The 23,139-nt window shown below is 37.1% G+C and overlaps 1 protein-coding gene across 1 annotated transcript in view; it reads left to right on the top strand.

The window, feature by feature from the left end:
• The window catches only part of Upf1 (Upf1 RNA helicase), an 88,571-nt gene extending 75,597 nt beyond the window's left edge, over nucleotides 1-12,974 (top strand). The window contains exons 16-18 of the mRNA XM_083118366.1: nucleotides 169-329; nucleotides 4,647-4,832; nucleotides 10,414-12,974. Of these exons, the coding sequence (XP_082974492.1) occupies nucleotides 169-329; nucleotides 4,647-4,832; nucleotides 10,414-10,422 (356 nt within the window). The 3' untranslated portion in view covers nucleotides 10,423-12,974. The remainder of the gene's footprint in view (nucleotides 1-168; nucleotides 330-4,646; nucleotides 4,833-10,413) is intronic.
• Nucleotides 12,975-23,139: the final 10,165 nt, after the last annotated feature.

Here is a 23,139-nt window from a genome sequence, read left to right as displayed (position 1 = left end):
ACCTGGAGAAGTGGGGCAGAACCCTCTTTAACTGTAGTGTAATAAACAATTAAGAAGAAGAGTTATTGTTTAAAATGTAGAGATAGATATTCATGTTATCCAAAAGTTAGCAAAACCATATTAATGCAGGAGGAAAGGAATCACAAGTTTGTTTCACTACGCTTACAGCACGTCAGAACCAGCGTAACAGGACTGCAAATCGTAACAAGATGAAGAATGCTCGCAACAATGTGAAGAATTCGATGGCTCAGCTTTCTCAAGGACTCAACAGTCAGGATGCTACTCAGCCCTACAGCCAAGGAGTGCCATTGACCCAAGGCATGTCACAGGTAAAGTAGTTATTCATACTTGGTTGTTCTTGGGTATTTGCTTTTTCCTTGAACCAGTTGTAATAGTCTATTAATGTTGGTGTAATACTTACTTCCATTCGCCAAAAACGTGAGTATGTGAATTGTTTATTATGATACACCTTGTATAATGCAGGAAAATGTAATATCCGGGAACGTAAAATCAGGTAATTGACTGTAAGAAGTTCAAATTTCATTTTCCCACATAGTGTTTGTTCACGATCGATTTTGCCACCCACCTGTCGGGTGGCTTCGTCAAGTATGTGTCTTGCTGCAGGTGGCGTGGTCCCTTTTTCTTCTGCTCGCATTGTGGTGGCGCTAGTTGAAAGGAGCCTTTCACTATAAATCACTAACAAAAAGTATGTTGAAAAATGAAACTTGGACTTATAGAGTGAATTGCCTCTCTCTGCGTGACCGCCAAACAGATATATTAAAATACAACATAAAATCTGGGTTCCACTATATGTACTACACTATATATAAAAGAAATCCTGCAACTACTGCTGTCTAAAACACTATCCCACCTGCAGAAACCTCATACTATTTTAGTCCGAATCCATGATAAAGATGGAGTTAAAGGGGAGAGGTGGAAGACATGACAAGTACATCCTACAACTCGGCAAACATATTGCAACTTTCACTGTGTAGAGGCAACATTATTGAATAGGCCACCTAAAACTCCATGTTGCGTGGACATTTTGTCAATAATACTGTAATTAGGAAAAATGTAAATGAAGAAATCAGATGCCATATGTAAATTTCAGTAGTAAATAGGTGTAAAACATTATGGCATCTGCCTTCTGCTTTTGTATTGTGCAAGGCGAGTAACATTCCAACTGACACCTGGTGGGAAAAGTGGCAACGGTACTACTGAGGAACATTACCAGATGACTTCAATGGCAGAGGAAAGGGACGGGAACAATGTAATGGTGTCCTTGCAGATTTGGACATTGCCATATATCAGGTTGTAATATCATGTTGATGAAAACATGCTTGTATTAATAATTTGAAGAACAATGCTTTCAAAAGAACTTTTTTTATCTCGTAAAAATGAAGTTTGCTCTATGAACCTTTAAGTTGAATTTGCAACTTCACCTGAAGTACAATAAAATAGTGTATTAGTCTTTAAATAGTTTTGTTTCCCACGGACTCCCTTTGCAATCCTTCCTGGGACTTTACTCAGTTTTAAAATATTTATTTTCAGTTTTTAAAATAAATTGTCTAAAGTTTCCAATCAAAATTGTTTTATAATCTAACACAGTTAATTTTAGTGGTTTTTGTTTTGTTTTATTGGCGACTAGCCATGTGAGGTTGTGTTGTTGTATGTATATTTTGGTGTGGCTTGAAAAAGTTCTGGGAAACCAGAACGAAACATCGCAAATAAAATAAAATAAAAACCACTAAAAATAACTGTGTTAGATTATCTTGCATCTACAAAAAGTGGTTATGCGAACTTTTAAAAACATAAATTATTTTATTATAATTACATAATACAATGTATTACAGTAGTCATTTTTGATTGTAGCTTTAATAATAATACATAATAATTGTCACAGTTAAGTCCATTTATTTAATAACTTATAGTTTTTATCAAACTGTCATGACATGTAGTGTAAGCTTTCGTGGACTGCTGGCGAGATGAAGAATTGCTGGATGAAAACAATTGTTGATTTATTGATCCATGGGTATAAAACAGGTTCAAAGTATAAAACAACTTAATTTTTAATTTACTCCTGATGAAGACCAAAGTAAAGTCTTACATTTGAACAATACCACATCAAGGTAGTGTGGCATAAAATGGGCTTTTTTGAAGTACAACTACTACATTTATTTTTTTAAAAAAATACAAACACATCAACTGCATCCTTAAACATTGCATGTCGTTTGCGAAATATGCTCAGTGACATTCATATTTTGAAAATTTCTTCCCACGGGTGGCCACCATTTCGTCGTTGACACTCAGACAATCTGCATTGGCACATTCCAACATCTGAAACCTGTTGGTTTCTGCTTCAATGCACTTCCAGTAGCTTCCAAGTTCTTCACCCACATCCTTATTTGATTGGCTGATTGAATAGGATCATGTCTCTTGAGATTAAAATAATGGTGATGTTCTCGTCTCACAGAGGCAACAGAGCCACCATTTTTATAAAATGCCCTCACAGCTACAGCACGTTGAGTTCTGCTTCAGCGATCCATGTTCTTAAATGCCATACATTGCTGATGCAAATGACAATCAATAAGTGTTTTCATGGAAAACAAAAATAACCCTTTTTATGCAATACCCCTTATGTAAAAACTTTTTCAAATAATATTATACGTACATCTGTACCTTTATCACTTTGAACCAACACTGATAACACTGGGGAACAGTGAAATTGCAGCACAGTGTTTGAGGGCTAATTTAGGGCAATTTCATGCTGCTGAATAATGATATAATAATATATTTCCTGAATTGGCTCTAATTTATGAAATAAATGCAACTAAACCAAAATGGCGGAAACATAAGACATACATATAAATGAATTTCCAACAACAATTTAATATTTCTTTTTGTGATTACAATCATTATTATAAAAATAAATTTATATAGGCCTATGATCATAATAATTAAGGAAATATGTACACAATGAAGTAACAAACTATGTGAAACGTTTTCTATACGATTTCCTGCTTTATTGCTTTTTAGGACAATCCCTCTGTAAGCTCCAACAGTGGTCGGCCATCATTTGGCGATCCCACCGTCCCTGGTACCTTTCTTCCATTATCCTTATATCCTGATGGAACCTTTCTCCCCGTTCTTCACTAAAATCACCAAGGTTCTCAGGGAATCTGTCAATGTGGCTATGTAGAAAATGTATCTTCACACTCATATTAGCTCCCAATTTCTCAAAATTTTTCAACATATTTCCAACTATATCGGGGTACTTTTCTGCTCTGTGATTTCCCAAAAAGTTTTTGACGATGGACACAAAGCTCAGCCAGGCCTCAGATTCTATGTAAGACATGTAAGTTGTAAAATTGGCATCATTTATAAGTGTACGAATTTGTGATGGTCCGTCAAAGATTCCTGCATTCAATTTTACAATACTTAGTCCTGGTAATGTGTGGCGTATATATTTGAAACAATCACCACTTGTATGTAAGGCCTTGACAAACTGTTTTATCAACCCAAGTTTAATATGCAGTGGCAGAAGAATGATTTTGTCCCTATCTATCAGTGGTTCATGAATGATATTAGCTTTTCCCACTAATATTTTCATTTGGGGGGCAAACTTTTAACGTCCAATGCTTTTCTCTAGCACGACTATCCCACAAACATAGGAAACAGGGATACTTTGTGTACCCACTTTGCTGTCCTAGTAAAAAAATCACCATCTTCAAATCCTCACACACGAGCCACTTATGTTCAGCATATTCAATTTTTTTTCTAAAACCATTTTTATGTTTTGGTATTCTTCCTTAAGCTTTGTTGAGTGTCCGATATATTGCCTAGCAACAATGTACAAATAAATAAATAAGTTTGTTAATGGGAATTTCAGCCCATTATCAAATTTTGATATTATAGAGAAAAGCGTAGAGTAATTTTACCTCCTACATTTTCCATGGTGTGTTTATTTTTATAACTGGAGTCAATTCAACTGAACCAATCATACAATTGGCAATCACAGCTGTTTTGTGTGCTGAAACTGTTATTAAACTTTATGCTGCAAAATAAAATCTTTTTTTTTTGTTCCCCAGTGTAATTGAACAATTTAGCATTCAAAGTTGCTCAAAGTATTTATGAAAGTTAATATGTAAGTATTCCGTCGCACAGCAATTTAACAGAATTGGAGAAGAAAGAAAAGAACCTCACACCTGTGCATTGCACTGTGCCCTGCACATTCTTGATCTTGGCCATACCGGAGGTGATGTGATTAGAACCATAGTACAGCCACCTTTGCGAATGCATAATTTTCATTATAAAAAAATTGATTTTGTGATCAGATGATTATCTCATGAGAAATTATGAATATTTTAAAGCAAAACTCTGGTAGATACTTATGATATAGTTGCAATTGAAAATTTGTATATTACAATTTATAAATGTTTTGAAGTACTTTGAATTGTTACAATTTTCAAGCCAGTGGGAATTGGTAAAAATATTGAGAGTGGTGCTGCCATCAGTTCAAAGTGGTAACGATTCAACCTTAATTTGATTCAGTACAGCAATATATAAATATTGGCTAAGCTCTAATTGTGTGAACCACTGTAAAAACCAGTGGACAATTGTGAAGATTTTTTTTTTCTGTTCTTCAGGGTATGTCACAGCCTGGATTCAGTTTGTCGCAGCCTGGCCTCTCTCAACCAGAGCTCTCGCAGGACAGTTACATGGTGGGTGAGTTCCAGTCGCAGATGGATGGCCTCCTATCCCAGGATTCAACCTACCAGGGAGACCGATCGGCTTTCTACCCAGGGGCATCGCAAGGTGGACAGTTCTCCCAGGTATGACCGATTGCTTCCTACAGAATGTATAAGTGAAAGACTCGTGGGAGAGAGAGCGCAACAAATATTTTTGCCTCGTGGTACCACATGAGAACATATTTGTCTTTTTTTTTTAAGTGCATAATATTATGAGTCACAAAGCAATAGTTACAGTCTAAAGGCAGCTAAATATTATTTCAGGGTTTGATATCTTTTATTGGGAATGCTTTCGTTCATAATCTCTCATTTTTCTTTTATGTGTATATGTATATAACAGAGGCAGGCAAGAATGATTTTGAAGTGGAAAAGTTAATGTGTGAACGATTTACATTATTTTCACATACATTTGGCATAGAAGTGAATATCTTGGCACAAAAAGAAAAAGTGAAATTTGTAATGCTTATCCTGATTTTTCAGTCGGAGCACCTGCTTCCATCATGATATACTTTTATACTGATTGGTTTGTAGCCAGGTAGCTCAGTTATATTGTACTGTACTGGAAGCATAATAAAACCTCTGTGTATTAATACGATGTGTTCCTTGATTATATAGATAGATTCTTGCATTCTTTGTAAAGGGTCTTTCATTAAGAGTGATACTTTTTAAAATTTGAAAAAAAAATAAACCACTCAACGTATCAAAGTAAATTGTGCTTTATTTTGAAGCTTAGACATTGCAGTTATGTTCTGAACAAAATATCGTTCAAATGTCCACCACGGCTTTGAACACACTGACGCACACGAAGCTCCAATTGTTAATCACTCTGGCCAACATTCGTGGCGTTATGTCTGGGATAGCCTGACGAATGTTCGCCTCCAATGTTCCAAAGTTCATGGCTTGTCAGCATAGACCTGGGTTTTGATGTAGCCCCAAAGAAAAAAATCCATGGGTGTTAAATCACACGACCGTGGCGGCCAATTCACACATCCACGTCTTGAGATAATCCGGTCGCCAAACTTCTCCCTCAGCAAATCGAGCGTAGCATTAGCTGTGTGGCACGTAGCGCCATCCTGCTGGAACCACATGTTTTCAATATCTATGGTGTCAAGTTCTGGCCACAGAAATTCGCGTAACATGGATCTGTAGAGGTTGCCATTGACGGTAACGGTTCTCTCATCATCTAGAGAAATAAGGTCCAATGACGCCGCCACTACATAAACCGCACCACACAGTGAGTTTTTCTAAATGCAATGGCACCTCATGGACCACTTGTGGGTTCTTCTCGCTCCAATAACGACAATTTTGCGTATTGACGAATCCACTAAGACAACAATGCGCCTCGTCTAAGAAGATGATTTTTCCACTGAAATCAGGATCAGTGGACCCATCGTGTGCATCAGTGTGTTCAAAGCCGTGGTGGACATTTGAACGATATTTTGTTCAGAACATAACTGCAATGTCTAAGCTTCAAAATAAAGCACAATTTTCTTTTATACGTTGAGTGGTTTATTTTTTCTTTTTCAAATTTTAAAAAGTATCACTCTTAATGAAAGACCCTTTATATGGCACTTTAGTATAAAAATTTATAGTTATTATTCCTAGAATTATTGCACCCCTAAAGTAAGTGAAAATTTAATGAAGATGTTCAGATAAATTTGTGAAGTTGCTCTGATTTATATTCTGTTTCTAGACTAAATAATCAAATACTGCATATCCTCAGCATTAAATTATTTAAGTGCAGTATGCCAATTAATTTGCAAAACGGGTGTCACATTTTTTTAAATAAATTTTTTATTTATTGTTTTTATTACACATGATATATTTTACATGGTGGTACAAGCTGATTGCCACTTCAAAAGGCCAATTTTACTGATCTGATAGTTTACTGAATATAACCTCACTGATTTTTCTTTGTAAAATGGAAAGATACACCTAACACCCTTTTGTGTGTGTAAATCTGCAGGATCGTCAAACACATGACATCAAAAGGAATGTTGTTTAGACATAGCAGTTTCCGCACTTGAAAATTGATAATGAAAGGGTGTCTACTCACTGGGAATTACTGGTGTTGAATTCTAGGTGAATTTTCTTTACAAATGTGAAAAATCGTAGCATCTGTTAATCAAATTTCAATGGAGGATGCAAGAAATACTCTAAAGTTGTTTTCACCTTTTATGTTAGTTGAGGGAAGGAACTTGCCACACTCTTTATTTTGTCAACTTTACTCTAAATATTAATGCAGTTTATGTTTAAAACTTAAGAATTTGCTTTACATGCAAAGGTACCTACCATTTAATGGTATCTGCTTGTTATCATATGATAGTTGCAATTTAACCCTTATCCAGGCAAGCTATTTTTGTAAGGTGTCCTTTTAAATGAATTTTGCCCTTCTAAAGCGAGATTTTTATGTTTCATCGCTGTGGAAACAAGCAAGTGACATGATATTTAACCTAATCATCATTGTCATGTCCATAATTCTTGTATTCATCATCATTATCATCGTAATTGCATGTTGTATTTTTTGCAGCATAGTATATGAAACATGTTAGGCAGGAAGGTAGTGTGAGGAAATAGTTTTCTTTGCTCATATATTTTTCATTTTTTCTATTTTAGTGTTAATAATATTTTTGTGTGATGTCTTATTAATACCTTATTGTTTATTAAACATTTTTTAATACATATTCAAGTAGACTTCTTCACATATCAATTGTACACTGTGTCCGACAGACACTGCTTGCCCGTTTACGTGAGTGAAATGGAAAATATTTTTTTTACACCTGACCTTCTTTATCAAACAAAGTCAAATATTGTGAAATGAGAAAGAAAGAGAAAGTCAAAAAATATCATGTTTGCTGGAAGTATCATTTGGAGTATGTGAAAAAATATAGGTTGCCCGGTTAAGAATTAACAGGAAATGGAATACAATGTATGCTATAAAAATAATAATTCTGAATTTGGAACACTCTTTTAATAAAGTTTATTTTTAAAGTGAGCTTATATGAATCTTTGATGTATTTTCTACACTTGAAAATATATACTTTGGGAAGCATAACAATATTGCCTTTATGTATCAAATAGTATGAAATTAGGAAAATGTCTTTGTTTCCATTTAAGCCTTGAATCTAGAAATTTCACCTTGAAAATGTAGAAATATACTTGAATTTCATCATGGTCTTAGAGTAGCCACCCTGAATGGGTTTGCTTCTGTAATCAATAAAATAAACAATATTAAAAATAGTATAAAATTAGTTTAAAAAACTACTTAAGTGAGTATACAATTGTCGAGGAACGACGTTTCAGAGTACACTTGCCAATAATTTTACCAATCCACTATATGTAAAAATTGAATGCACAGTTTCTTTCTGTAAGGCAGTTTCATCTCAGTCACCTTTGTACATATATATTAAATAAAGACTTAAATTAACAATTCAGATTCTTCACAGAATTTTAACAATTTAAAATCAGATCGCTAGATCTGTTACTTGTAGATTTCATATATCCATCTATTTCTTAAACTTATTGTGTCTGGGGAGTTTCCCATTCCTTCCCCTTTTTTAAATTTTATTTTATGTTAAAGAAATGGAAGAGGGTCCAGAAGGGTTTGTACACAAATGAGGAAGAAATAGGAATCTTGCGCCAGACACAGAACATTTTAGTCTAGAAAACCAGAAAACTGTCGGGACTCAATGTTGACCACACATCACTGATTGAAAAGACAGTTGGCAGGCATTGACCGTCAAAAGGCTATTACAACATGGAGTTTTGTTTTGTTTTTATGTATTGTTAGTCTGTGATGAAACCAAAAGTAAATATTGGTGTAATACATTACCCAAACATATTTCATCCTTACTATACGCATATGTTAAAGTTTTAAATTTTTTCCTCTTTTTGAATCAAATTTTCCAGGTTTGAGTCAGCTTGCATAGATGTTCCTTTGTTTGCCTTCAGTTTCATGTAATGATCACTCATTTTAATTATTACCAAACAGTGACAGAAAGGAAACTTAAAAACTGAAAAAAAAAAAACAAATAGTTATTTTCTCGTACAAATAGTATATTTTTATTTTCCACACTGACAACTTGTCAGTGTGTATCAATGTTGCTTTATTTCCATGGTTATTGATTGTGTATATAAAATATTGGAATCCATTTACTGGCTGACATAGTTTTGGTTTCCTCGGATCTAATAGTTTTTATGCTTTTAGTTTACCAGCATTTGTATTGTAGTGCTTTATTTCAATTCCCACTTTTGGTGACTCAGCAGAAGCCTAAGCATGGGTGTTCATTGTGAGTGTTCCTTCATCAATTTCATCGTATCATCTTCACGGTTAGCCAAAAGTGGCAGAAAAGCGAAGTAAAATAAACCAAATCAAACAAACAAAGCAAATTTTTCTGTTGTTCCGAGACCACTTGGAATCAGTTACACTAAAATTTAGTACAGTAGAATCTCAATTTTATTAGATGTTAAAATTGCCTCAGGGCAACAATGTGGGAAAATTTAAAGCCCAGAAAAAAAAAAATAATGTGTTGGGTGTTGTTTTATTGGGGCTGTGAACATTGAATATGTACAATGCAGGAAAATGTAAAATTAGGGAAAGAAGCAAAAACAATTGACAGCTTTACACACTAATAACAATAAGATTAATATACACACCAAATGTTCTTACGTATCTGCATACATGTTTATTTTATTCAATTCATTTTGGTAATCACTGTCACCATCCACATTGGAACATGTCGTAGTTCGCTTTGCAGTATTCCGGTCTGCACTGTTATGCCATTGACTGCTAGGTGCGTTGCTGACAATCCAACAACAGCAGCGGACCTAGTGCCCATCAGGCAGGCTGGAAGCTCATGGAGCAGACTACTGCAAGTTCCGATGTGTATGGTGACCTGTCACCAAAATTAATTGAATAAAATTACACAGATTTTTAAGCATATTTCTTGTGTATATTAATTTATTGCCCCATCTAAAGTCCAGTAACATGAATGAACAATAAGATTGTTAGTCTAGTAGGCTTTCTAGGACATTATAAGACTACATTTTTGATATTAAAGTAACTATTCTACTGATACTTAAGCAACATTTTTCTTAGTTTCTGTGCAATGAAATATGAAACTTAACACTGTCGTTTAAGCATAACTACCCTTAAAATACTTTCCCAGATTTGTAGCTATAAGTGAACAGTTTTGTGTCATTTGTGGGACAGACAAAAACAGCCTCTTCATTTAATAACTAGTTTTTTTTAATTGTCAAATGACGAAAAATAAATTATTTAAGACAAAGAGAGAAGGTAATTGACCTTCAAATATTCTAGTGAAGTTGGGGGGGGGGGAGAAATAAATTGTTTTTTGGTGTCGCAGGTGGAACACATACTTGAATTTTTATCCAACAGACAGTTTTAGATTGTCCTCTCCCAAGATATGATAAAGCTACAGCATTGCATTTAATTTTAAAAATTGAAGTTCAGGGGACTTTCACTTGGAATGCCTTATATATTTCTGCTGTGCTATGATTTTTATAGTACAAAAAAATTGCTCAAGAGATACCTGAATATGATGAGTGAGACATTTGCAACCAAGAGTATTCATGTCTATATGTTTTATCCCTGATGCTACACTTGAAGTGCAGTCTGTGACATCTATATTTAACTTTCGTTTAGCCATACTGAGTGATCCAAGGAGAAACTATTGCTGAGACTCGCACTCTGTAGCGGGTATCTCGTTAAGGGAAGGACACAGAGACAGCGACAAGGGGTGTCATGCAGTCTGCCAAGCATCGCCTCACTTGGTACGCACCCACTGGCCAAAACAAGATGTGGGGGAAACAACAAGCAACGTGGAACCAGATCCAAGAGCAAAATCTGGAGAGTGGAAAATAAAAATGGAATAACATCTATAAATCCTGACAAAATAGAAAAAAAGATGCTTTTTGACCTGCAGAAGGATATCCCAGAAGAGCGCATAAATGGTTTGAGATCAGATCCTCTGTTAATTGTGGTCCATGGTCCGTGATCGATTGGGCTTGGTGTTATTTTGATTTTCTTACATCATTAGTTTCATTCAGAAGAAATATTAATCATAAAATATGTTTTATATGTATATCTTATAATTATCCTATTGCAAGCTAGTGCACACTTTAAATCAATTCGATACTTTTTCATTACTTTTATTGTAGTTTGAAATGTTTATTTTCCTCTTCCTTATGGCATATAGCATATTTTCTTTTTTCAAGCACTAGTTGACAAAAGGGGCTAGAGGACAATAATCACAAATGTGGAAAATACATTTATGTACCATCAAATAAGTTATAAATTCAACAATGTTTTGATTACACAAAGTGTGTGTAATGGGATTTTAAATTACACTTCAACAGTCGATTGATTATCAATGTAGATTATGCTGTGTAGCAGTGTTTTAATCGATGTAATTCATTATGTAGTTCTATTTGGTGAACTTCAATGATTTAATTAACTTTATTATTCAATGGTTAATGCAGGGCATGAGGGCGTCTTGTCATTTGTACAAAGGTTGATTTTCTTTGTTTTACTCTCACTGAGAGGTAATTTTGATTTGGAGAAAGGGAGTACACTTTCAATGTTCATTTTTATTATGATAAGTAAAAGAATCTTGCCTGTTCACCAATTTATTATGCATATTATTCATTCTGGGAGGTGTATTATGTGGTGACAAGATAATTTTTAAGAAACTACCGCAATAGAATGTATAAGTAATGTAACTTAAAATGGGTGATACGTGGTTTTGTGAGGTATTTAGTAGTTAAATGCTCCTACAGTAAAAAAAATGGGCGTGATGTATATAGGAATATTGATTATAAAAATAATACATGCTTGGCGATATAGGGCAATGAGTGAACATGATTCCACCTACATAAAAAGAAGAAAATATCTATTTGTCATGCTCGGAGGCCAGTATGGCTTGATGCCCCCCTCATTTAAGCAGAAATCAATAATGTAGGGCATAGGGCAGTGTAGTGTAATGAGATTTTTGTTTCGTATACCTCAAGTGTTGTTATTAATTGCAAAGAGAAAAAAAAAAGTTTTGTTAAAGCACAGAAGAGAACCTTTTAATTTTTTGATTATTTTTCTTATGGTTTTCATTGATTACCGGCATTGACAGACCTATACTGATAGGAAATTGTGAGAAAAAGTTGGTTGCACAGTTTCTCATAAGCATAATTTCTTTAAAAAAAGATAGTGTGTTTGTGTGTATATAGTACAAACTACGTGTTCTAGGATAAATGTTCTGAATTAAAAGAAATACTTGCTGTTTGTGTCTTTGTAAAATTTTCATTTTGATCCTCAATTAAATATAATACACCTGAAAGCATTTTTCCACTTGTTAAATTAATTTTTACGAATGTAGCAATTCCCTGCTCAGAAGAGAGAAATAATCTCAATGTTGTTTCTTGGTTACGTTTCCTGAGAAGCCAGCAGAGAAAATGCTTTATTAGTAGCTCATTAACATTGAATAATTTTGTTTCTATAGTATGCAGTGTTCACTGTTTATGTTAACTGATATGACACAACACTGCATTCTGATTGGTTATTCTGGGCCACTTCTTAACAAAGATATGAGCAGCACTAATTGTAAAAGAAAAAAAAATTAATTAGGCAGCAAATGGAACAAGCCAAGAAGACAAACTTGTGAGAAATGCAGAAAAAGAATGTATATACTTAGAGCATAATGTGGTCAGTGTGAATAAGTGGTCATTGTTTATTCACAAACTTTTATTGATTCTCAAAATTAATTTGTCATTAGCTTTAAGTATTCAGCGCAAATGTGCAATTCAGTTCACACTGACTTTCAAACTTGTTATTGTGTGTTAATCAAGCTTATATGTAAAATCTGACTTGTATAAATGCCAAAAGTGTTAACGATTTATGCCTCTATAAAAGTAAGGTATTTGACTACTTATTTAAATGCAAGCATTGGCACATTTTTCAAAAGCATATTAAAGAAAAGATAGTATGTACATGCGCTAAGATTTTGTGTCTATATTTTTGATGAAGAAAAACACTTGTGTTTAATTTAGATAAAAGTGAATGGTTTCATTTTTTGAGTGTTAATGTTGGGAAAACTTGAATTGATATGTGATCCCAACTGTCACCAACCTAAGATAATTATACAAATTGGCATAGTGTACAAACTAATTTTCCTGTCTTGTTGAACAGTTTTCCTCTGTAGAAATAAAATTCTTAATAAAAATATTACTTGTGCTCATTTGTTTAAAAAAATAATTACACCAGTACTACATTTAAAAGAATGTAATTGTGATTTAGATATAACATTCCACTGACCTGGAAAATTCAGGAAAATCAGTCAATAAGAGTGAAAAATCAAGGAATTTTAAAGATATGAAAACGAAAGGTTTTGTTTTTGTTTTTTGTTTTTTCCTCTGGGTTTGGGAATGAAAATTAATTCAATTTTACATTGAACAAGCTTCATGATAGGATAAGATTGTTAGTAGAAGAATGGTCTGGGATTTTATTTTCAAATTACAAGGAAAAATCAGTGTATTGCTTGGTTTGTTGGTTGGGAACTAATGATGTGAATAGCAGGAACCTGACTGATGCTTATGTACTTTCAAGGAATTTTCTGAACCAATTCCAATGCAGACATTTAACAGATTCCTGTGCCATTTTCAGCATGGTAAAGTAAATGTGAAGTAATAATTTATTTTTGTATCATAAATATACCTAACCCATCAGTGTTCTCTCAAGTAAATTTTCTGTGCACGCTTAAAATAAAAATAGAGTTGCGTAAACTTTTAGTTTCAGCTTTCACTCCCAGTTATTTCTTGCCTCTGCTGTAATTTCATGTTGGCTGTTCTACATGTTGCCATGTATTATTGTTATTCTCACTATTTACATTGCATAAAGTTGAAATACTATTGTTTTGTCCCCTCCTTTCCCTTTTCCATTGTAGCACACCTTCTTATAATCTTTCTTTTTAGTTCTCCCAGCATTATGATGCGTTCTTGGCTTTTCTCATAGAAAATGCAGAATTTCAATAAAGGTTGGCGTATACCAAATGCTGCTTTTTACATTTTATATCGATCAGTTTAGTCTGCTATTAACGGTTTAAACATCGAAGATTCGAGAGAGAAACTCTGCCCATTGAGTGCTATTGCTCTCACCCACGAAGATTCCCCTTGTTTTCATAAAATCAGATCTGATCTGCTCCTTTGGTTATCTAAAACTGACACTTTTATAGGAGCCTGGTTAGTAGTGGAAGTTTGCTCTTGCAGACCTGGAATTTTCCATTGCAATGGTCCTGCTTTAGCTGGGTAGCTTAGTATAGGTAAATCTAATCTTCAGCAATGCACATCAAATAAGAACATATAAATCATATTAATACAGGTAATGGACAAAATAATATGAACACCAATGCATTTGCAGAAAACTTGTATTAGTAGGGGGCTGGGCCCCCCCTTGCCTGAATGACAGCTTGTATCCTACGTGGGATAGCAAATAAAGGTCCTGTACAGTGTGAACTGGAATACGTAGCCACTCCTCGCACAAAACAGTCTCAAGTTCCGAAAGTGTCATTGGAGGTGGAAACCGATTACGCACTTTGGCCTCCAAAATACCCCACAAAGGCTCAATGATGTTAAGATCGGGGGACTGTGGACACCAGATGAGATGTTCTACCTCATCACTGTTCTCATCAAACCATGCATCAACGCACCTAGCAGTGTGAATAGGGGCGTTATCATCTTGGAAGATGGGGCATGCATCGGGAAACAAAGTCTGAACCATGGGATGGAGGTGGTCACCCAGGATGGTGCAGTACTTCTCTGCATTGATTCTCCCACGCAGGACGACAAGTGGGCCAACACCATTCCAAGATATAGCCCCCCAAACCATCACAGACCCCCCCCCCACCATGTTTCACGGTAGGCACTAAGCAGTCAATATCAAATACTTCAGCAGGAGTTCTCCACACATAAACACGTCCTGTGGTCTGAAATAATGTGAAAGACGATTCGTCTGACCATATCACATGTTCCCATTGCTGCTGTGTCCAATTCTTGTGCTCTTGGCACCACCTTCTTCGTGTCACTGCATTACGTGGAGTCACCAACGGTTTGGGGATGGCAACTCTGCCATGAATGTTCACAGAATGCAGCTCCCTTTGAATGGTTTTCGTTGATACAGGGTCCTGGAGGTGATTGTTCATCTCTGTGGTTATCTGGGACAGTGTTGTCTTGTGCTTTCGAGTCACTATTCGCTTCAACACACGTCGATCCCTGTTGGATAACTTTGTTTTTCGCCCACTATTCTCCTTTGCAGACGTTGTCTTTCCATGTTGTCTGTAAGCTGTCAGAACAGTTGACACTGTGCTCCGTCCTACATCAACAAGTGTAGCTGTTTTTGTCACAGATGCTCCAGCCAGGCGGGCTCCTATGATCATGCCTCTTTTGAAGTCTGAAAGGTCGGACATACCTGCATTTGACGGATAGCTGACTGCTCGCATGCAACTTTCACGCCAGCTTCTGATAGACTGATATGTTTGCTTTCATCGCCACTAGATGGTTGAAATCTCTCCCGAGTGTTGTTCCTTTTCCACGACGGCGTATATAGGCCTTTGCAAACCAAGGTGTTCATATTATTTTGTCCATTACCTGTATATATAAGGGATAGAATGAGAAAGAGTGCCAGAAGGGTGTATAAACAAAGCCAGCGTCCATCAGCACAGTGTCAGTATTCTGTGCCTCTACGCTTTTGTACTCCATACTTTCTACCTACTATGAAAATGAGGTCATGACCTTGAAATATCAAACTTTTCTTCAATTGTGGTAAGTGTTTACTGTCTCCTATGCCATTTTTTTATATATATAAAACATATTAAGTAACCCTTACATCTAATTGCTGACTATCTGTTAATTAAATGCAATAAAAAGTAGCTTTACACCATCTGGTGTTGAAAATGGGTGGGAAACTGCAGTTATGGTTGTTTTTGTGCAAGCCTGGTCTGGTTACTCGTAATATTTTTGACAATGTGGGCCCTGAATCATCTGTATGCCTTGAAGAAAATGTGGAAGAAAACTTGTGCTGATCTCCATGGTTAGTGCAGTGTGCTATGAGGCCAGGTTTCCTGAGTTTGAAACCCGGCATGAGTGTTCTTTGTATGTGTCCCTTCACTATCATGAGTATCATCACTAGAGACTTGATTTTAAAAGTTAGTCCTTTTTTATTTTCCACCACGGATCATGGAATAAATAACAACGGTGTTAATAATTATCTTCCACCAACAAGATTACATGGTTTTCACTTCCCTTTGAAACGTCCCCGAGTCTGTGGGAAATACACCGTGCGTCTACCGCACTAACACCACTGTCTATCTTCACTGAGCGATCGGAGTAACTCACGCCGGATGCCAAATAGTTTCATTCACAACTCCTCAGGCTGCGGAACAGGTATTCAGATTTATACATGCCGGAGATATGGCAATCTTGTACACTCAAGGTTCAAGTATGCACAGTGAAAATTAGTATAAACTTAAGTTTATTACACTGGGGTAAATATATATATATCCACACAGAACGAATTCACTATATCTTATGATATAACTTCACTGCACTATGTTGCCAGTGAAGATCTGGGTTCGAAGCTTCTCGGCTTGAATTTTTGGAAAGGAAGGCAGGACCATTCAATATTTTCTCTTATGAGGTACCAGTGAAGAAATATGGGAACTTATTTTCTTAGGGCATCAATTAAATGTTGCATTATCATTTGTCTTCGGAAAACAACAGTGTTGGCTTATGGGGACAATAGGGCATTAGTTTGCAACTCCCAGAACATTTAATCTGCCTTCCTACTAACAAAACAATACAGTAAACCCTTAACACAAACTCACTTAAGACTAACACTGGTTAACATGAACAAAATATTGTTCCCGACAGGGATGTATTATATCTTACAGAAAGTTTTATCGGTTAACGTGAATTTCGGTTACAACAAATTATGAACTGTTCTTTAGTCCGTTGCATCATTAGATCCTATTTAACACAACTTTCGAAGTTTTTCATAATTTTTTTCTGTTCCTCTGTTAGGTATGTAAGAAATCGTTCAACAATCTCTATCATCTTGTCAACAATCAACTTATACAGTATTGTAACCAACTGATTCAGATTAACAATGTGTTCAAATGTGTTTTTCTATTCAACAAGCCAGTACGAGTAACATCAAGTTGCAAGCAGTATGACAGGAGTCATGGCCAAGAGGAAGCATACAGGCATAGATCTGCAAACAAAACTGAAAATCCCCGGTTAGCATGAATTCTTTTAACACAAACTCTTGATTTTTTGGTCCCTTGGATTCGTGTTAACGAGAGTTTACTGTACTACTAAAAATCAATATGAATTTAATATAAGCTTATAATCTTTAACACTTATTTAATTTTAATATCTTAATTAATTAATCCCAGCTAACTGCAGTAATTAATTAACTGCTTAATCACCTGTAATGTAAAACTTTGTTGTTAAAGGTCCGCATAACTGTTTCTTACAGATGCCAAATAATGTTATTTTTAGTGGATTTTATTTTATTTTATCTGCGACGTTTTGTTCTGGTTTCCCAGAACTTCTGCAAGCTACACTAAGATATACACATACAATAACACCATCTCACATGGCTAGTCACTGTACACTTCTAAGGAATGTGTCCTTATTTCCTCCTACGTAAACTGGTTTTTCCTTGCAGGTGTTATAGCTGGCTGTTTCTACAACGGCTGTTGTGAGATGTATAATTTACTAGTAGGCTGAAGAATACGGATACCCTTAGTTTCTGTTCTACTAGTCGGCCATCTCCCAACAGTAAAACAATTCGCGAATCTAACCATAACCTGATACAATGAGTATTCAGAACGAATAACCTGTAGGCTGCACAAGTGCATTTCCGTTCTACAGGTAGGCCACACTGCAGGAGGTTGAGACCGTTACAATGCATGTAATCTACCGGCAGGTGTGTGCTTGCAAATGCTGAACTATTTGCGGGAGCAGAGCTCAACCATGAGTCGCTGAAGAGCAAGCGCAGACTGACTGAGCTGCACTGCACTGCATAAATTTGAAGTTTTGAAGAGTAATGGGCTGGTTTGGCCCTTAACACTATGAAATTTATATAAGTGATGTGTGTGTGTGTGAAATTAATGGAAAGTGCCTGTGGCTATACGTGGATTTTGTGTGTGCAACTGTCGCAACACAAGTAATGTTTGATATGGAAATTTTGTTTCATGGGTGTGGCATTACATAAGTTCTATTTCCAGATTTGTCTGTCGTGGCAGTGTTTGCCAGAATTTTGTGGTGAGCATCTCGTAACTGCAGGATTACTGGAGTTAATTCCAGATCCTCTAGAATTTGGCCACTTCGTGTGTACATGTTGTGGCCTGAGATGATACGAGCTGCAATTCAATTTTCATGGGTTAGATGGGGTGCAAGCTTTGTCCCTTGGGACATGGCTTTGCTTTTGAGAAGAGGTGCTGGGTAGAGGAGGTTTCTTGGAGAGGTGATATTTGGTGTTGCGGTGTTCCTTCTGCGACGAGCTGCGGCAGAGGATAAAACAGTCCCATATGCCATTGCGAACACGGAGATCACTAAGAGGATATGGAAGTTGCTAGTTGCTAGACAACATTTCCGTTGGAGACGAAAGTGGCTAGCGCCATCAAACCGCTTGGACCGTCCAGAGATCCACTTAGTGGGTCCTGCTGCATTTGAATTTTGTAGGGGTGTCACTTGTTCGAATGCAACACCCGTAGTATTGGATCTCTGACACTGACGCGTCGGGTACTGCATTTCGGGATCTTGACTAAGGATGCCACGATTGCCGTTGCTGGTTCCTCGTCGGTAGCGGTTCTCGGCCGTCCACTACGTTCTCTGTCGTGCACGGATCCAGTAGCGGCTTCTGCCTATTCGCACGTGCACACCCAAATAAATCTGTAATGCAATTAATTTTTATTATACTTATTCACTTAATACTATTTCCTTCAAAACATCAAACGTTCCCACGCCCAATTGGCGACCATATCTTCGTGTTACGAGCGACTGCAGACTGAGGTTCGTTCGTTTCGCACAAGTGGCAGTGCGCTCAGATGCAGCCGTTTTCAGGACACAAGGAAAGAGAAGGATTGGCGCCTGTAGCTTTTGGGCTTGACGAGCACCACCAGTGCTGTGTTCACGCAGTGTTGCAATCCCATTCCATTCGAGATCGTGTGCCGCAATTGACGCAGCCCACACATCATCGTAAATCGAGGTTTTTTTTTTTAAAGGGACATTTCTATGGTATCCGCCCACACTGTTGTTCCGAGCATGCCAGGCGCAAGAGAAGGGGAGGAAGGAGGGGGGGGGCCAACAGAGCGAAACGCGTGTTTTAAACTTTAAAAATTTATATCATGAAAACCGTATGAGATATTTACACCGGGTTTTTCGCATTATAAAGCTTCACCCATTGAGATATTTTTCAATGCCTAACATTATAAATTTATTCCATACAGAAAATTAAATAAATTAATAACTGGCGAAAGGCCTCGTTAATATTTTTTCCAGAAATGCACTTTTGAGTGAGAAAACTATGTAAGAAATTATCGGAGAGTTATAATTAGACGTGTAATGAGTGATGGCATGCCAATCTGTCATTTGCAACAAAACATGATCATGTACAGCATTTGATGGATTTATGACTGGCGATTTTATGGGTTGAGTGAAAAAGTGTCATTTTTGGCACATTTCTCCGTAGCTGGCAACACTAGCAGGTCGAAATTTTGTCAACAGACGCACGCAGCATGTGCCTAAGTATTCTCCGTACATTTACATGAAAAATGTTAAATCATGATTTTGTACCGAGATTGGACTCTTTGAGAGAATCCTAGGTTGCCCCTGGCTACCCTGCATTTTCTTCGCTCACGCTTCGCCACTACAATGCCTGGTTGATTCAGCATTGCATATTCATTGGAGCAGCGCACATGCATTGTTGAAGTGTTTTACTGTACTATCCATTCTTACACTCATGTGCAGAGGTTTTCCAGGGAAAATATCCTGCTTCTGCTGTACCTCACAAGCAACTGTTTTACGACTAGTGCGTCGATTTCGTGAAACCGGAAGTGTATGCGACTAAACACGAAGTGGTCGCCCATGGGTTTTAACCCCTGCCACAGTGAGGGATGTGCGTACATGTCTGGAACAATCTCCAACCAAAAGCTTGATGAAACTTGCGTCCCAAGCGGACTTGTCACTTTCCAGTGCTCATAGGGATATGAAGAAAACTACACTAACACCATATCGTGTTCGCTCTGTTCTAGAACTGCGAAACCTTGATAAGGATAAACGCTTGAATACTGAAGGTGGTTTCGATCTCTCATCGAAGAAAATTGCATCATAATTCTTCATTTCGTTTTGTTTCACTGATGAAGCTTGGTTTCATTTGAATGGTTATGTTAACAGCCAAAACAGCAGAACATGAAAATCCTCATGCGTTCCACGAGGTACCGTTCCATCAAAAAGAAAACGGTTGGGAGTTTGGTGTATATTCGACGCGCTAGCTACGTTAATGACCGGCTGGCTGGCTTTGAAGTCGACGGAGCGCGCCCACCAACCCCAAAAATCAAATTCACCGCACAGTGTTGCCACACATCTACTCTACGCCAACTTGTCCCTCCGCGCACAACCACCTTTCCACGGTCGCCATATTGAAGTTGCGAAGTACGGCAACGGCGTATCCGCAATCACGTGACTGAGACTACACGTGGAGTAGACGAGCAGAATGACAGCTGCGCCCATTGGCTGAAGGTTGAGTGTCATTGGACGAAAACAAATCGGCCGCTCTTCATCCCCACCCACGTTTGTGGCGGCGTTTTCTTTAGTTCTTCGACGTTAACCAAGTAAACGCGTGGACTATACTATTTGTGACACACGAGTATTGCAATTACTATTGTCGTCAGACTGCTCTTGGTTTCCAACTTGACAACATTTGATTGATTGATTGATTTGCTTTATTTTACTTCGCTTCTTGTGCCACTTTTGTCTAATTTGCGAAGATTAGGATGAGTGATGATATGATGAAATTGATGAATGGGCATTCACAAACAACCAAGCCCGAGCGGGATTCAACCCGGGTCCCTTGGCGTCGTAGCGCAATGTCCTAACCACTCCACCACGGGGGCCGACACCCACTCTGTCACAGGGTCCGACATTTTCAGACGTTTTATAAAATATTTTAATTGCTTTTATTTGGATAAATTTAAATAACATAAATTTATTAACCTAAAGATAGCCTACATGATTAGTTTCGTGATTAATCGGAACACTTAATGTCCAAATTGTAAAAATAATAAGAAAGTAGACGTGTAGTAGCCGCATTTCGTAACAAGCTCACGTCAGCTGGGTTGGAATGGCGGGGTTGCCAGGTGAAGAGAAATTTACACTTAATAATCAAATTTCGGCCCAAAATTATGATTTTGATTTTTCACGGATATGTATGGAGAATACTTAGGCACATATTGCGCGCGTCTGGTGACAAAATTTCGACCTGCTAGTGTTGCCAGCTACGGAGAAATGTGCCAGAAATGGCACTTTTTCACTCAACCCATAAAATCGCCAGTCATAAATCCATCAAATGCTGTACATGATCATTTTTTGTTGCAAATGACAGATTGGCATGGCATCACTCATTACACGTCTAATTATGACTCTCCGATAATTTCTTACACAGTTTTCTCACTCAAAAGTGCATTTCTGGAAAAATTTTAACGCTGCCTTCCGCCAGTTATTAATTTATTTAATTTTCTGTATGGTATAAATTTATAATGTTAAGCATTGAAAAATATCTCGATAGATGTGGCTTTATAATGCAAGAAACCCGGTGTAAATATCTCGTACGGTTTTCACGATATAAATTTACAAAGTTTGGGTTGCGCAACTTTTGAAACACACTGTATTTAACGTTGTTGAATATTTGAAGGGAAGTTAGCTACAAGGCGCGCATCGACTGCAGTAATAATACGGACACAGGGGAAGGGGGAAACATCTGAAATACGAAGCAGGGCAGTGTGGACTGATTGATCGATTGATTTAGTTTATTTTACTTCGCGTTTTGTGCCTCTTGGCTAATTTGCGAAGATGGGCATGAGTGATGAAATGATGAAATTGATGAATGGACATTCACAAACAACCAAGCCCGAGCGGGATTCAACCCGGGACCCTTGTCGCAGCGCGATGTGCTAACCACTCGGCTACAGGGTCCGGCACAGTGTGGACTGAGTGAGTACTGTTATTTTCTTTCATACTTTATTATTCTCTTGATTTCGCTTGATTTTGTTATTTTGGTCGGTCGATCATTAGAAATAAACACTGCTAGATAGATTACAACTGATTTTCTGCATGTTGTCTTTGGATCGGCTACCTTGTTTGCAGTATAGCGGCTTCAGATAAAATGTTCATCCAGGCGATGTGTTGCCCCCTCTTTTCCACCCTGGTGTTTCTCCTTTCCACCTTGCTCCAATGTAAATCATGGTCAGGGTATATATTTACGGTTTCGATAACGAGAAATAATAGCCTTATTTTAAAAATACTTTGAGTGTTACTGTTAAAGAACATGTTTATTGTAGGTATATGTTATTTAATACATATATAATGACATCAAAGTAACAGTAATCACTTAGCTTAAATTCCTACATGATTTTGCAATATGCTTATTAAGTTATAAAGTTATTCAGCAGTAACTTCAATTAATTCTTGATAAAAAATCCAACTCTTTTTAAAAGTAAATAACCACACACCCGGTGGAAGCACATAGTGGTTGATTTTTTTTAATTAAATTTTTTTGGGTGCGTCAGCACTGAGGCTATTTTGCACCCATCACACTATACGGGGTCCAGCCCCTTATCATAAAAAAAAGAAAAGTGTGTCTGAAAACTAAAATTTCCTTACCTTGGTTAAAAGCTGAGGCTAAAAAGGGCGCTCAGCACAAATAAGGACAAAACACAGGACGACACAAACAAAATTATACTGGCCATGGGACCAGTCGCCAGAGCCTCGTTAGTCTGCAGTCCAGGGTGTACTACGCACATAGTGGTTGGTATCACACTTTAAACTGTAGGTCGTGTCTGCTTTTCTATGCGTGGATCTAAAAAATAAACTCAAACAAATACATATCCAAGGCTGAAGTGCACACCCTTAGAGTCAGACCACCAGCCGCCACTGCACGGATCCTGTCTCTTTAATCTTCTACAATACACGGAACACTGATTTGTGAGATGACGTCTTTCTCTGGATGCCTGACGTTGAAATCCTGGCACTGCACTCCCCACTTATCACAAAAATTTCAATGCGTGGGTTAGCGCCACGTTAAATCACCGGGAACGAATAAATAACA

Source organism: Lepisma saccharinum, chromosome 3, assembly GCF_977018435.1.
Source record: "Lepisma saccharinum chromosome 3, izLepSacc3.1, whole genome shotgun sequence".
Lineage (NCBI taxonomy): Eukaryota > Metazoa > Arthropoda > Insecta > Zygentoma > Lepismatidae > Lepisma > Lepisma saccharinum.
The sequence above is the reverse complement of the archived record's forward strand: the minus strand, read 5'-3'. Positions and strand labels throughout refer to the sequence as shown.